The following is a 16,079-nucleotide window of genomic DNA, read 5'->3' as shown; positions in this document are numbered from 1 at the left end:
ATATTTAATGGATCGGATTACATTTTTTATTTTTCTCCGATATCCGATCCAGTAATTTAGGTCAGTATCGGACCGATACCGATACGTAATATCGGATCGGTCCATCTCTAGTTTTTAGATTGTGTTAATTTTTCTGTGAATATTTTCTTCATTCGTTGATGCAAGTTTGACTCTAATCATCTCGTGCTGCATAATAATGAATGTAAAAGAGTCTGGCTTAAGTCCAAAATTAAAATCTGATGTTTTTCATCATTGACCTGTCTCATATGCACTGGTGCATATCAGACAATTAGCAAGGCTAATGGAGGCTCAAGTTGATGTGGCACAAATAGAGCCTCAGGTCTTGTGCTGACAAACAACCCTCTGTAAATGAATCTGCTGTCTCAAGCAGATGCGTGTTATGTACCGTACTGTGTGAAAATCCAGAGCCACACCTTATTTCTTTATATTTTACTTCCAAGGAGCCAGACTTTCTTTTACATTTTTAAAGTGGTCTTGAGGAATAGTTCTCCAAGCTTTCTGACGGTCTTTCAAAGTTATTCTTCGGACATTGGCTCCTTTCCCCCCCACTCATTCAAGTTCTGAACTGTGAATCATTCAAGCATCAAAAAGGCACCTAACTCAAGGGATGAACCAGTGTTGTCTAATAAAAAGGCACAACAAGACAGCTTGATAAAGAAACTTAAGTTAATAAATTTAATTACAAAAATTGTTATTAATTTGTATCTCTAGGCACTTTATTATTAGCAGTCAGTCACAAAAACATGCCCTCCTCTCATTTTCTGTAGTTAAATCTATGAAAAATGCCAAAGATAACAAGTTGAAGAATAAAGGTGCCAAATATTGATTTTAAAGCTCATTAGAAATCCACAAACTGTATATACCGTATTTCCATGTATGTTTCTACATATTTCCCATCTTCCTAGCACAATATAGAGAAAGGAGGGTGGCTCAAAACGTTTGCACTTACTCGATTAAGTCAGAACACACATGTCAAGCCTCGATGAAATAATCCTATGGATGGCCAGAAACTGTTCTCCACCCCTTTGCATAACTCATACTGACTAAAACTTCAATAGTGTCAGCAGTGTGACAGTATTAAGTGTATTTGTGTGGAAGGGTATTGCAGCCTTCCACACAAATGCAGTACTAAGAGGTTGTGCTGCAGAGATCATCAACTTGTATTCACTGCTCACAAGAATCATTTTAGCCACATTGACCACAGAGTGCTTTGCTCACTTCCCTTCACAGCTCACATGCATCGTCAGCTAACCATGCAGCTTGTCATTGCAGTTCTTGTTTTCGTTGCATGAATGTTTCTGTGTTTGTGATTGTGACGCTTCATTGGGATTCTCAGACCAGGAAGAAAAGGAAGATTACTACAATTTGGATGACAGTGGGTATCCAGAGGCCAGTCTGCACAGCCACAGTGCTGAGCAAGAGGAAGACTGGGAGGAAAATGATTGATGTGGAGGATGTTTTCCAGGTATATGTCAGTGTGATTACTGAGTTCATAATAAATATGAGAAAAACTTCAGATTGTCATTACTGCACCGTCTATACACATCAAAAGGACAAAAGCACAGGCTAGTGAACATTAAATCATTTTATTCTACTGTAGACATTTTAAGCATCCAGTACACTTGTTAAAGAAGCAAAGGTTGGTCAAAAGAACAAGTCTTTAACAGGGAACACACTGGACAGTGTCGGAACATCACTATACAGAAGAATACACCTTAGTTTTGTAGACAACAGCTTCACAGAAGAGAAGAAGCAACCATGTTTGTAACAACATGTTAGGTACCGAGATGAACATACCTGTTTTACACAGGTAAAACAAGGGATTTTTACTTTACAAAACAAAACAACCGGTCACCATAAATCATACACATAACAGTCATATGTAGTGAAAGACTCTTAGAAACAAATCTTAACAAAAATATGGCACAATATCAGCAATGAAAGATTCAAAAACAGCTGCGTTCATTACATGTGATCAACATCAAACCAAAATAACACTGATTTACATTTATATCATATACACTGATGCTTATGCAGACATCTCTTCTTCGAACAAATGAAATTAAGTCCTACGTAGTAAATGGCAAGCAACATCCCTCCTTCAGCGTGGAAATGGATTAGAAGATGGTACAGCTCAAGTGAGGAAAAAACATTACAATGTGTCAGGCTCTGCAAAGCTTGTCACAGCTAAAAACGACACCATAGTCATGCAGAGCACGGGAACGTAAAGACAGAACACTGACGTATAGTTAAAACACCATACACTGATGACACTTTGTGCAGATATTGATACAAGATGTATAAGAGTTAATCTAGAAGAGGCATTGATCCTACTTCTACTATGGCTTACGACAGGAGACAAGATTAGATGCTGTACAGTCTGTTGTGTCTAATGCTCTCAATGTGCATAGACCTACAGGCTCCCAGGTAATAACGGTTGTTGTGTACTTTGGCTAACTTGTTCAACTAAACTGTGCACTCACTCTCCTAAGAGGCTAGAGATGGAAAGTCTACATGCATGGCACTAACGATTTTAAAACTCTGGTGCATCTGAGTGCTCAAGCCTGTCTCCTGATATGAAGCTAGCAGATATACACGTTACACCCAATTACTGTAATACTCTGGGTCTTTTCTTTGAAGTACAGGTGCTATTGAGGATTTCCTTCATGGCAGTGAATTACTTAACTAATCCTTTTCTGTCCTATATTTTAAAACTAAAGAAAAAAACCATAGTGTACAACAGCTGCACCAGTCAAACAGTTAATGTGTCAGAGGATCTTTCTTGTGCAAGCATCCTGATCCGCCAGACAGTTCATAGTGATATAGCTACAAATAGATATACATCTGCAACAGTGAATATTTTAATATATATATACCCTTCCATGTCAGTATTCATCAGAGGCCACTGTTATTTTTTGCATTCACTGCCATGTAAATGCAAAGAGCAGTAACAAGATAAAAGAGGGCAGTCTGGGACTACATACTTCTGCCACACTGTTATGATTAATTCACCTGGATCCAGAAAAACAGATAAGTTGGATATTTTTTTTGCCGATATTGAAGATATGACTCATTTTATTTTTGTGTGGAGACACTTAACAAAAACAACAACTCTGTGAAATTTAGTTTGCGACTGTTGCTTGTAGCCAGTTACCGTTAGGAGGAGTTCTCCACCCTAAGAACTATTTAGTCTTATTTTGTTATACAGAGGAAGAAACTAGAGAATGAGGTTGCCAATTAGGGAAATGACCCGATTTTAATTTAGTTTCAGCTTCACTTCAGGGGTTTTCTTGATGCTCTTTTGCTTCAGCTTCTATTGAGCTGCAGTATTGATGATGCTGTGATTTTTGGTTTAGTTTCCATCTCCTAATTGTAACATGGTTAAAGCTGTTAAAAAGCACAGTCTTAATTCTCTACAGTGTTTATATAGCAAAACAAATATTAAATAGCCAAGTCACCATTGACTAAATATTTTTGACAGCTCTGCATTTAGACAACGGGGGCCTCTGTGATTACATTTGGGGAAATTGTCCTCTTTTCTCTGTGTGGGTACCAATGTGGCATTCCTCACAAGAGATTATGTGTCCCTTCACTGAGATAACAGCGTTACTGCTAATAAAAGTGGCCGGTGTACCAGCACAACAAAGGAATAACCACATACACTCACACACATTCACACATCAAATAGCTCAATTTTTCATAGCAAAATATTCTCACCGGAGTGCCAACGACTACTTTTTGAGCAGCTTATCAGCAGAGATTAAATCCTATTTGATAAAGGAAGTCCAAAACAAACACCAAAGGAATGTCCTGATAGGATGTGATGTGTTTTCAGTCCGTTCTGATCTTCCCATCCTTGTGCCGTCTGGAGAGGAAAGGTAGATTTTTCACTTCATAAAAGTTTCAGTTGGTTTTACTTTGGATGTTTGGAGTTTGGATAGCAGGGAGCCAGAATTTAGATGCACAAGTGTTTTAGAACAATTGGTCACTGTGTTTCCTCCTTTCATTGATTCTTTAAGATAAAACCCGTCCACTTCTTTCTCCTAATGATATCTTAACCGATATAAACACAGGAAGGGCACTGGTGTAATGTCGACGGATCACTGAGTGATCAGCTCAGACACATGCTGATCGAGTAGGAATGAAGGTTGAAATGGAAACTGTCTCATTTCCAGTTGTTTCAGGTGTAATCAGAGATGCTGCACGTCTAACGCTTAATCACCACCTGCTCGTACGCTCCACCACCAACCCTAAGAGGACATGAGGAGGCAGAATTGGCAATCACACACTTGTTTAAATCTTCATTAGTTATCACAAAAGGTACCAAACTGAAATCGTGTTATATAAAACCAAGATGGGGTGGGAGGTACAAAATATCATCTGAGCTCCAAGGCTGGTCTGGTAGACAGTTGTTAGAAGTTTTGTTACATTGAGTTTGATTGAAAACAAAACAGTCCCCCTCTATCTCTCAGGTAGTGCTTCATTGCAAAGTCTTTGGTCATCAGAACTTTCCTTTGCTCTGCACCAAACCTGTAAACTTTAGGAAGAACCACTATCAGCTTTTTGTCTGCATTAACATTGAGACAACTGTGCTGTTGTGAAGTCACTACACTGCATTCCAAATTATTATGCAAATGATATTTGTCGCTTTCCTTTATAGTCGATTCAATGACAGTCAGTGTACTTTTCAAGTCATCAACCGTCAGAGCACAATTCAGATTTTATTGAACAAACCTCCCAATGACAGCTGTGGTTTTGCAAATTTAAAACAAACAAACAAACAAACAAAACCAAACCCTCAAAATGCACTGATCCAAATTATTATGCACAACAGTTTCAAAACATTTTATTGGTTATAAACAACTGAAAATTGATAAATTTGCAGCATAAGGTCATATTTACTGAAACCATAACAGGCCAAACTCCATGTTAACTCAGGAACCCTTCTTTGATATAAGTTTCACATTCTTGCATCCATTGAACTTCCAGGTTTTTGGAGAGTTTCTGCCTGAATTTCTTTGTAAGATGTCAGAATAACCTCCCACAGCTGCTGTTTTGATGTGAACTGCCTCATCACCCTCAGATCTTTTGCCTGAGGATGTTCCAAAGGTTCTCCACAGGGTTGATGTCAGGGGAGGATGCGGGCCACACACCATGTGTTTCTCTTCTTTTATTCCCATAGCTGCCAATGCCAGAGAGTGGGACTGCACCCCTCAGTAAGACTGCTTGAAAATTACTCTTGATGTATTTCTGGGCCTACTGTAACCATTCCTGCTTGTGAGTATTGGTTAGGTGGTGGCCAAAATGGTAGGTTTATGCATAACTGCAAGCCTCTGGAGGTTTTCGGGACTACCAGCAGCTTCAATTACCTGCTTGCTGCTTTGTAATGGCATTTTAGCAGCTGTTCTGTGAATCTGATGAATTTGTCTGGCAGAAACCTTCCTCTCTATGCCTTAGTCTGCACAAACCCATCTGTGCTCTGACTCAGCCACAAGTTTCTTCACAGTACAATGGTTACGCTTAAGTTTTCATATTATATCTAATGTTTTCAGACCTTGTGTAAGGTATTGCACCAACACATTTCTGCAGCAGAGATCCTTTTACTTTCCCATATTGCTTGAAACCTGTGGCATGCTCAATGATGTGGAACATCTTAAGTAGTTTTCATTTTATTGGGCTCACCTGGCAAACTAATTATGACAGCTGTCTGAGATTGATATCAGTGATCCAAAGAGCCCAGAGACACAATACCACCCATGAGTTTAACTGAAAACAAAAGATTGAATGTTTACGACACTAAAATCTTATTTGCATAATAATTTGGAACGCGTTTGTACACTCATCTCTCTGGAATCATACCCTCAGAAATCCCTACACTAGTTTGCTTGCTTTCTTCAGGTAATTGTGATGCTCACCTGGTGGGAAGGTGATGACTTCCAAGCGCTGTACTTCCCCCGGGTCCAACAAACAGCCGCAGGCCTTCCTCTGAAACGGTGTTCATAACATTTGGTCAGTACACGGAGAACCCACATCCTCCTGTATAATTCTTGTCATGACGAGCAGCCAGTTGCTAGGCAACCTAAAAATAATCATCTATTGACAGCAGCTTTCCATTTGTAGCTTTGAGCTGGATGAGACCTTGGAAGGGAAAACAATGCCTCACTCCTTAAAGTACACACACACACTGACTCGTGGGAAATGAATATGCAAATGTGCCGTGCATTAAACACATGCAGTAGTAACCTAGAATTGGGATGAATCCCATTGTTTTGTTTTGTATTGATTCATCTATTTTAGTTATTCATTAAGCTGAAATCTCTGTAGATCCATCAGATACTACTTGCTTCTGCCTGTGAAGATTTTCTTCATTTATATATTTCACAGAGATGCAAGTTTTGAAACTGACAACTTATTCTTTATCTAAGAGACCAGTTTAAAAGGAAAGGTCCCATAGCTCGTGTTTATGTCATTTTAGTGTAAGGATAAGAAAAGAAAAACAACAACTGCAAACAAAAAACAAAAAAGTGGACATGTCATACCCTCAGCACTTGAGTCCAGTAGGCCGGGTGTAAAGTCCTGACTCTGGAGAATCTTTTCCACAACATCGTCAGCATCCACCCGAGTGTCGTCCATTCTCTTCAGCTGAGACTCCATGGAGTCCTGTTTCACTGGGTGTCTGAGGGGAGAATACACAAGAGCGTCTGGAGTGTTTGAGGACAGCTGCTTTTACTGCAGAGTCAAACTGAAGTTTTGCTTCCTGTACTTCACATTTCATTTTGTGCTAATGAAGTGGAGTGATCAACCTGCTTACTTCTGCTTACCCAGTCAAAACTATACAGTGTTTCAACTACTGTTTCAATCACTTACATTACGTCCATTGTAATTCATCCAGTTTTCAACACTAGTGGCGTGTGTTTTAATCACCATAAATGTAAAGTGAAGTACATTTTTTATGCATTATAATAAAAGGTTTTAAAATATTACTTGTAAATACAGTGACGAGGCAAATTATTTAGAACTCAACTGATCTAAAAGGTCATGACTGTGTCTGAACGTATAGTGAAGAGCACTAGAACTGCTGCTGCTAGTGCAGTGTGCCTTCTGACTACCCCTCTCTGCTCATCTGTTAATGTAACTTGCTGGTAATGTGGTTAATACTGAAAACATCTGTGATCAACTAGGTGAACACTGCTTATTAAGATTATTATCAAGGTTAGCATGGTAGTCACGTATGCATTGTAATTTTGTGGACATCTTATCTGTATTGACTGTTTTCTGGCAAAAGGTTTGAGTTTTTAAATCACTCGATTCGTAAGTGTAGGAAGCTCAATCATTTCCTGCTTCCTGAGTTTGATAAATTTACTTACAGCTGCATGTCAGAAAAGTAAATATGTGGTTAGGTTAGCAACAACGTAACAGGAAAAAGCTATCCTGTCACCACATGTACTTGGAGCACCCTTTGTTAACAACAATTCACACATTAATTATCATTCATTTCATCCTTGCAAAAAAAAAAAAAAAAAAAAAAAAAGACTAAACGTGCCATTTTGCAGAGGACAGAAGCATGACAATACTTCCTGTCTTTTTCTTGTCACAGTGAGGTATCTTAGCAACAGGGCAGAATGGTAGTTTATTTAGAGGTGCAGATATGATATTCTCCTTATCAAGTCTCTGCAAGAAAACTGATAAGTAAATTCCCATAAATGCTTAACTATTCCTACAAAACGCATCCTAAGCTGCATGTAAAACTAGCCCCCAGGAATACTCCTCTGCTCATGGTTGGACATTTTTAGATCCCATAAACACAATGAGAGTCTTTCAAAGAATAAAAGCTCACATAATGAAACCACAAATACACTTCCTCCAAAGCTCTTCTACTCTGACAGCTGCTTCCTGAAACATGACACTGGTCTCAGGGGTATTAAGTATAACTCCTACCATAAAAGCCTACCACGTTTGACATGCTAACTGGATTCGCTCATCAAATATGATAAAGAAACATTTGTGTATACTTTTAGTACACACTGCATAAATAAATAATTTCAGTCTGCAGCTTTAACCGGTTTACCTGTTGAGCCGTTCACAGGAGGATGCACTCCGCACTGGTGTGCCCGGAGCATTGCCGGAAGCTGCTGAGGAGGTTGGGTGCTCAGGCAAAGCCGGACAGGTTCTGGATTCTCTGTCTTCACTGGGCTCCGGGATGCTACCAATACCTGTTGAAGCGCTGCCTACTGAATGATTTCTCCGGTGGCTGAACTCTGACATGCTGGAGGAGCGGGAGTGACCGGTGCTATAGCCTGAGAGACATGGGCAGTGACTGTATTAACATACAGCACCAGTATTTTACTTGATAAGCTCAGAGATTGTAACAGGTACAATTTTCTGTTTACAATTCCCCTTAAATGCATCATATGGATACAAATCCTGCACCAGTGTTTTGTAGCACTTCAAAGACCTGCTGCAGATATATATTCCTAATATAGCACATGGGTTAAATCTGCATTGCAACACTAATAAAGAGCAATTGATACGTACCCACACAAGTCCAATATTTTCATTACTAACTGGAGACAAATGACTTATTTAAGCTCATAAATGAATCAATCCATATCAAGTGCATACAGAGTTTTTGTTCTTTTGAATGCACTGTGCAGCAGATTTGTAACTTGCTCTGGACTAAATGATTTAGCCGTTCACGTGACACCCACACTCATGCTGTTCATGTCTGCGGGAAGCCAGCTAAAGCAAGAAGAGATCTCGGGCATCAGGTCACTTCCCACACACTAATGAGAGGTTTGAATAAATCTATCAACCATTTCACATGGAAGGAAATATATTTTTAAATTCTATATGAGCAGGTCATTAGAGCTGAGCTCGGTGCATCTCTTCACTTCCTCTGATCTTTTATTACTGTTATCCGATCTGCCTGCAATGGAAACTCGAGCCCTGGCTCTGAACTGCGCTGCTGGAGTGTCACTGGAATATGATTTTATTCTTTCCCTCCTCCTCAATCCAAAGGCCTTGTTTTCTCATTTTGACCTTGCACTCCTATTATTTAAAGTACAATTGATTGCGGGCGAACAAAAAAAATTAGCATTATGTTTTATTTCTACTACTCGCTGCTAGCTTGGATACATACATAGACTATCTCTAAAGCAAAATATGAACAACAGTAGATGATAACGACAAAAACAAAACAAAACAAAAAACGGTTTACATTTTATACCCTTACCTGAGAGTTTTGACTGTTGGCTGGCGTAGCTGGAAGTTCGGGAGTGGCAGCAGCCACCAGGGTCATCTGACACAACAGGGCACTTCCCTTCCCGATTCTCTGCTGGATTAAAAAAAAAAAAAAAAAGTACAGACCCAGATGTTGGATGTGGATTTGAGTGAAAAACATGCACGTACAGCTTCTATGAAGCATCCTGTAAAAAATAATAAAATAAAGAAACTGCCTTCAGATAAGCCCATGCTGTGGACTAACATTTATGTATAGTATTCAAAGTGAAAGTAGGTAGTGGAAGCTGGAAATATATTCATGCGTATCTAGAGTGAAATAATTCACTATCTCTGAGTTAATGAGCCAGTGGCCACAGTTGGCATGTGCAGGGACAGAGTCACTTCTGCTCAGACGAAAACAAACATATTTCCATCTGAAAAGAGCTCAAGTTAGTTCTGCGACCAAAAAGATGGTCTGCAATGCATAAAATCTCTGAAAATATATCATCAGAAGGGCAAAGCTGGATGCTAGTTGACAGCTTGGATAACAATTCTTTGAATTTAAGCCTTTAAAGAAAAAAAAAGAAAGAAAAACACGTGCCACAGTTTTAATGTCAAATGGGCAAAAAGTTGGAGCTGCCAAAAAGCAATAACATTTCAGAGTTCAAATGTCTGTGGGAAGGTCTCAGCAGCCTCAGCAACACAGCAGAAAATAGACTAAATAGAGGGGGATAACAACCAGAGACACATAAGGGGAGGTGGTCACAATGACCTCACAGCTAGTTTTTCTTTCTTCTTCTTCTTTTCTTTTAACTCCAGGAATTCCCTTCTGCACTGCACCAATCCACGGTGATCACAGCCAGAAACAGCAGCTTGTCCAAAACATACAGACTTCTTACACCTCTCCTAAAATTTTTTAAATGACACAACAACAGGTTTGTGTAGATTATCTCTGCTGGACAAATATCCACCAACAAAACATGATCAAAGACTCTCATACAGGACTTGAACTGGCGCATCTTGCACATATACGAAACATGGGGATGCACCGCTAAGGCATGTTGGGAATGCCATCAAGTGCATTGCACATGCAAACACACAACCCGTACCAGAAAGACTAGCACAAAAGTCCTATTTTTAAGCATGTAAAAGCCCCCTGGGTTAGAGCAGATTGGGGTTCATCTAAAAGAAAGCTAGTTTAAATTATACATGAAAGAGCTCTGCTACTCTCTGAAGCTTCCAGGAAGAACAAGCATTAAACACAGCAATGCGTTCACACATGAACACACATACTGAATAAGAGAGTGAAGAAGGCGCTGAAAGAGAAATCTTCAAGAGAAATGGTTTTTGTAGTAGGGGATGGGAGCAAAGTACAGTAGGAGTTATGGCGTCTATAATACAGGAAAAATCAGACAGGACAGTCTGCAGTTTGACAAATGAATATCAGCAGCGACGCGTGACACTAATGACAGCTAAAAACATAACTGTTAAGATTATGATGACCTACTCATGAACACTTTGTTTTTATTATCTTTTAGCTTTGTCAGCTACACAGAACAGTACAGCGTGGGCTACAGATTGCCCCTAACTGAAATAAATTTTAGCTTCTGCCTTTATCTTACAAGCTACAATGCTGGGAAGCTCCTGGAAGCTCTCCATGATCTTCCTGTATAAATCTAAACCAGATTAGCAGGAACTTGACACATCAATTACAGCCCCCTCCAAAAGGCCCGGTCACATTCACCATCTACAAGGGATGAAAACTCATCACAGATGAAGGTCTCTCTTTAAAAAATCTGTAGCATTCAAATGTAGATTAATGTTAGTTGAAAGATAAGAAATCTCAATAGAAATAATGTTATTTTACACTTCAGGCTGTGTCACACTAGCGCTGAGTGCCTGCTCTGCCAGGTCTCCCCTGAGAAAAAGACTAATCTCAAGAGACTTCCTCATAAATAAAAGGTTATATTTTAAATAGATAAATAAAAAGACTAAAAATAGGACAGCAACCTTCTTGTGACTAGAATCCACCGTTGCCTTGTGACTGCACTGGATTCTTTTACTTTTTGACAACTGATTGCAAGCGGTCAGGGCATCCATTTTCAACTAGGTCATTTGGTGGGAGCCGACTTGTCTCCAACAACTACAGTTTGACTTGAAGTGACTGCAATAATGCTCAGACAGCCTGTCAAATGTTTGCAAATAATCATAGTCTCATTTATAAATGCAGACAGATTTCCAACACGTTGCAATCAATCCGAGTCTGTCTGCACTGATCAGAGCAACTCGTCTGTACCGTCAACTGGTTGTTTTCTATAAAACAAATGTGATTCTGCACGCTAATTGCTGTCCTGCAGCAAAGCCAGCAGTTGCGAAGGAATTTCTGTTTTAGACCTATGAGGTTCTGGCTGGACTGTGCATGTAGACAGCAACAGATTTGTAATATGACACGATATTATCACAGTTATTTGCTATATTATCACAAACAGGTTCCACATAATTGACAACTTGACCCCATTCTATTGCAAACTTATAGCAGACTGATTGCAGATTGATGTACCAAAGTTGCAACAACTGGTAAGTGACCCAACCCTCATCTTCACAGCAGCTATTCTAAAGGCAACACAATTGCAAGTATATTGCAGACAGTCACAATCTTTTTGCTTGTGTTACTGTTTTCGTTGGTGTGACAGCAGCATTAAAAGACAAAGAGCCAGACAAAAGCATATTAAAATGAATTAAGTTATCAAACACTTCACTAGATCACAGGTAACTCACAGGTCAAAGCTAGTAAAGGTTTGTGTGTTACTTTTGTTACAGGTGTCATTCTATGGTGGTTTATAAAAGAAAGCTGGGTCTGCAGGTTGTTCTGCTCTGTGGCAACACAGATGGGCTCTCTACAGTAACTCTGTTTGACATTTTCATTTCCAAATTTTATTAGATCAAACAGAGCTGCTCTGTCTCTACTCCTGACCTGGTTTTATCATTTGCATAGCTTCCTGTTTTCTCAACTATAAAGCAGCGACTCATTCAGAACATGAATTTGTCACCTATTCATTCCTTCATAATCATGTTTCCTGTCTGGGTTCAGCTCGAGAGACGACACTAAATGAGTGAAAAACATTAATATATTAATTTGACACAATTTCCCAGGAATACATCAAAATGAAGCAAAATTATTTATCCCGGAAGTGATTCAATATCTTTAGAAACATTTGCTTCTGCTGGCATGGAGACTATTATTTGTAGCGCACTGTATTACGTTTTGATCAGTTTGAACCCAGAATGGGTGAAAGTCAAATAAAAGGAGCCTTTAATGGTGGTACATCAAGCCAAGCAGATAAATCTGCTGAAGAAAATAAATTCTGAGCAGTGGAGGAAAACCTTTACTGAATAAAACTTTCATCACTTTGCTTTAAAACACTTTCATTTGTCCATCTCGAATACTCTTCTTTTATTTGTATTAGTTGTTTACTTTAGTTGATTAAATATTACATTTACTTATTCATACATTCATTCTTAGTTTTGTTTTTGCTGAGAAAACCAGGTTGTCAATGCTCATTTTTGTCAGTCTGTTGATAACAACTTTTCCTCCTCCAGATCAGTGCTAATCTCACGAGTGATCGTTCACGACTCCAACTGATGGAAATCGGTTGTACTAACTGAGAACTTAAATCCCTGCTGACAGAGCAGACAGGAGTGGCTGCACGATCTTAGATAATAATAACAACTGAAACATAGAAGTGGAGCTAAACTCTGAAAGAAGAAATTCTCAGCTTGTGATGAAGTACGATCTGTCAGGTGCCGGCAAATGTTTGGCAAAGCCAATGAGAAGATGAAGCAGAGAAGAGGAGTGTAATGTAGCGTGATCGGCCTCACCGGAACAGCCTTTCTGTGAATCCCCTCCCTTCCTCTCTTCCAGGAGGCTCTCTGTATCACCCTGGATCGCGATCATTGTTGCTGTGCAGGGAGGCCTGATGACAGAGGCAAAACAACTGGCCTTTATGTTCTACTCCAATACTTAAATGCATCAACTAAACCCTAAGCAAAGACAAAAAGACAAAACTGCTAAAGGATTAGAAAATACAATATAACACATTATGTACAAGCTATTACTCAATGCTTTAAATAATGACAGCTTAAGCTCACAGTCACTTCAGAGTAGCAAAATCCTGTATCCAGAGAAACCTTTAAGTCTCAATGTTTAAACCTGTAAGTAGTACGCACACAGCTAGAGCTGTGGTAATAATTTAATTTAGTCATATGACACTGAATAACTGAGGAAATAATAATACCTGTAAAGACAGAGCACAAGCAACAGCGCCGGTGCATCAAATGTAGCCGTTTTGAGAGAACAAAGAGGTTTTAAGTTACGGTGCAGGAAAGGTCATTGGGTCGGTTTTGTTGTCCTAGCTGTATTATCCACAAATCCAGATAAGCACAGCTCACAAAAGAGCATGATTAGCGTTTTAGTCTGAAAACGATTGGATTTAAATGACTTTCCAGTTTAAACATTTTTCAGTCAACAATCTCTGCTCAGACTCTGCAGAGACGTACAAAAAATTGCCTTAACTCACGTTTTAAAACAGGGATCCCCCGACATGAGCTGTGTACTGATGATAACCTGTGGAGAGAAAGAAAAAAAAAAAGTAGCTTGGGTTTTACTTCCATTCAACTTGGCCAACTTCAGAAAAGTTGCCCACTTTAGCTTTGGAGTCAGCAAAAATGTGCTCACTGATTGAGGGGTCATGAAAAACAGCAAATAACGACTGTGGGCCTGCATGAATCTGCACGATCCTTTTTATTTCCCACAGGTGACACCTCTCATCTATGGCCATGGATTATTTCTGGCTCCACTGAACGACTCATCTTTGCTAGCAACATTTATGCAAAAACCTTTCCAGTGTGATTCTCTGAGTTTAGGAAAAACACCGCACTTGTGTCACTGAAGTCACATCAGACTGCTGCGGGTGCGACTGTGTTACCTTGAGAATGGAGTTATCCTGACGAGTATTTTTGGTATCGTAGCCTTCCAGCAGACATCTGCGGGTTGTATTCCCTGAGCCGGCAAACTCTGCTAAATTCAGATCTGCAAAACCAAGCTGAAGGAGAAAGAAAGAATGACACAGGGTAACCTTTGTGTTTTGTTATTTGCCCCTGAGGAGACGGCTCTTTTTCCCAGTCAGCAATATGACAAACTCTGGGTGGAAAATGACACCAAGAAGGACAGGAGACAAACTTGAATAAAACAATATCAGCAAATCTTACAGTTCACTTTTTCTTCAAATGATAAGCTAGGAAAGGGATACCTACTTAAGTATGTATAATAATAGGGTTTAGTTTGCTCATTAAATAATTACTTTCAACTAAATAGAAAAGGCATAACATAATGAGCCAACCTGCAGGCAGTGAAGGCCATCTGTTTGCTACATGCTCACAAGGCTAGCTACTTCAATATGGCTGATTACTGTAAAATCTGGGTGACCTGGAGGTTCAGCTCAGAGGACAGGGGTAGCGCATCGTAAACCTGTAATGAGTTACCTTTGCGTATGCCTTTCCACCCTTCAGCTCCTGCATAAGACAAGCAAAAACATAACATTAATAAAATGACTTGATACTGTTAAAAAAAAAGGTTCCATAAGTTATCTCCAGCTGTCATGCTAATGTTTTATATTGAACTGATCCTTGAATTTTTTTGTGGGGGAAACACTAAATTAAAAACATCAGTTTATTCTCTACATTCCTGATACTGTAATTTAAAAAAGGTATAATAATTAAAAGCTAAAGTAAAAGGCTGAGGGGATAAAGGTAAGGTAAAACTTTACAGTTGTTAAACACAATGTTCTTATCACCAGAAAACTTTCAAAGTTGCATCCAAATAGCTGTGATGGGAAATTTTCAACAACATGAAAAGAAAAACAATTACATTGGTAAAAAGGAAGCACCCATGTAGGAAACATGGGGATTATCTGACTACTTAATATTGTGAGTCTCCTAAAACAAAGGGAGAAACACATCAGAAATAGCTTTCAGATTCAGTTGAATTGGATTTTAGTTTATATTGCATGAGATCATATGTCACCTCAGGGAACGTCACATGGTAAACTCAAAATATTACAAATATAGAAACTAAGCCAACAATTCCTCTTTGTGCAATAGTGAGCATGAAAACATGCATGCTCACAGCCAGAGACTAGATCTATTGGAGATGGTTATCTAGGAGATTGTGATTGTCCTGCAAGAAAACAGCCATTCACCAGCTGAACTGGGGAAAACACTTTTTTTGTGTTTTATTCTTTATTTGTCAGGGACAATGCACAAAAATACTGATCTCATAAGAAAAAAAAAAATTGGATTTTGACCAGATTTAGATACTAGCCGATTTCTATCTGCAGTCTTTGGGCAGGTATACATAATAATAAACAAACTAGATTAGAGATCACTGACAGTGTACACTGTGTGATAGGGAGTATATGTACATGTACTAGTTACTCTAGTAAAGCTCAAGTAAATTAGTTTCCTTAGCTTACCGTGTCCGTTACAGGAGTTTGCACAACTTTTGTGTAGTACTCTGAGCCAAAGAGCCAGAGACATTGGGTTGTTAATGAAGCTGTAGTGCCTTGTAACGTTGCACAAACTTAGTGTAGACAGTGTAACTTGTGTGGGGCCAGAAAAATAGCTTATTTGGAGGAAAAGCCAAAAAACCCCAAACCAAACTCCTGAAGCAGCTTTTTCAAACATACAGTGGGGCAAAAAAGTATTTAGTCAGCCACCGATTGTGCAAGTTCCCCCACCTAAAATGATGACAGAGGTCAGTAATTTGCACCAGAGGTACACTT

General features: G+C 39.2%; 2 protein-coding genes across 3 annotated transcripts in view; one reads left to right on the top strand and one right to left on the bottom strand.

Moving 5' to 3' along the window:
- The window catches only part of henmt1 (HEN methyltransferase 1), an 8,428-nt gene extending 6,843 nt beyond the window's left edge, over positions 1 to 1,585 (top strand). The window contains exon 9 of the mRNA XM_005923899.3: positions 1,358 to 1,585. Coding sequence (XP_005923961.1) covers positions 1,358 to 1,467 — 110 coding nt within the window. The 3' untranslated portion in view covers positions 1,468 to 1,585. The remainder of the gene's footprint in view (positions 1 to 1,357) is intronic.
- A 3-nt stretch (positions 1,586 to 1,588) lies between these two features.
- fam102bb (family with sequence similarity 102 member Bb) overlaps positions 1,589 to 16,079 on the bottom strand; it is a gene marked incomplete in the record, with an annotated part of 21,817 nt that continues 7,326 nt past the window's right edge. Inside the window, 9 exon segments of one of the 2 annotated variants that reach the window (XM_042220687.1) lie at positions 1,589 to 4,271; positions 5,937 to 6,006; positions 6,561 to 6,697; positions 8,090 to 8,318; positions 9,254 to 9,352; positions 13,120 to 13,214; positions 13,818 to 13,864; positions 14,226 to 14,342; positions 14,782 to 14,811. In XM_042220687.1, the coding sequence (XP_042076621.1) occupies positions 4,229 to 4,271; positions 5,937 to 6,006; positions 6,561 to 6,697; positions 8,090 to 8,318; positions 9,254 to 9,352; positions 13,120 to 13,214; positions 13,818 to 13,864; positions 14,226 to 14,342; positions 14,782 to 14,811 (867 nt within the window). 2 annotated transcript variants of the gene reach the window in all.

This window comes from Haplochromis burtoni, unplaced genomic scaffold, assembly GCF_018398535.1.
Source record: "Haplochromis burtoni strain Fernald_Lab_line unplaced genomic scaffold, NCSU_Asbu1 Contig_53, whole genome shotgun sequence".
In the NCBI taxonomy this organism is placed as follows: Eukaryota; Metazoa; Chordata; class Actinopteri; order Cichliformes; family Cichlidae; genus Haplochromis; species Haplochromis burtoni.
Note: the sequence above shows the minus strand (reverse complement) of the source record. Positions and strands in the feature narration are given on the sequence as shown.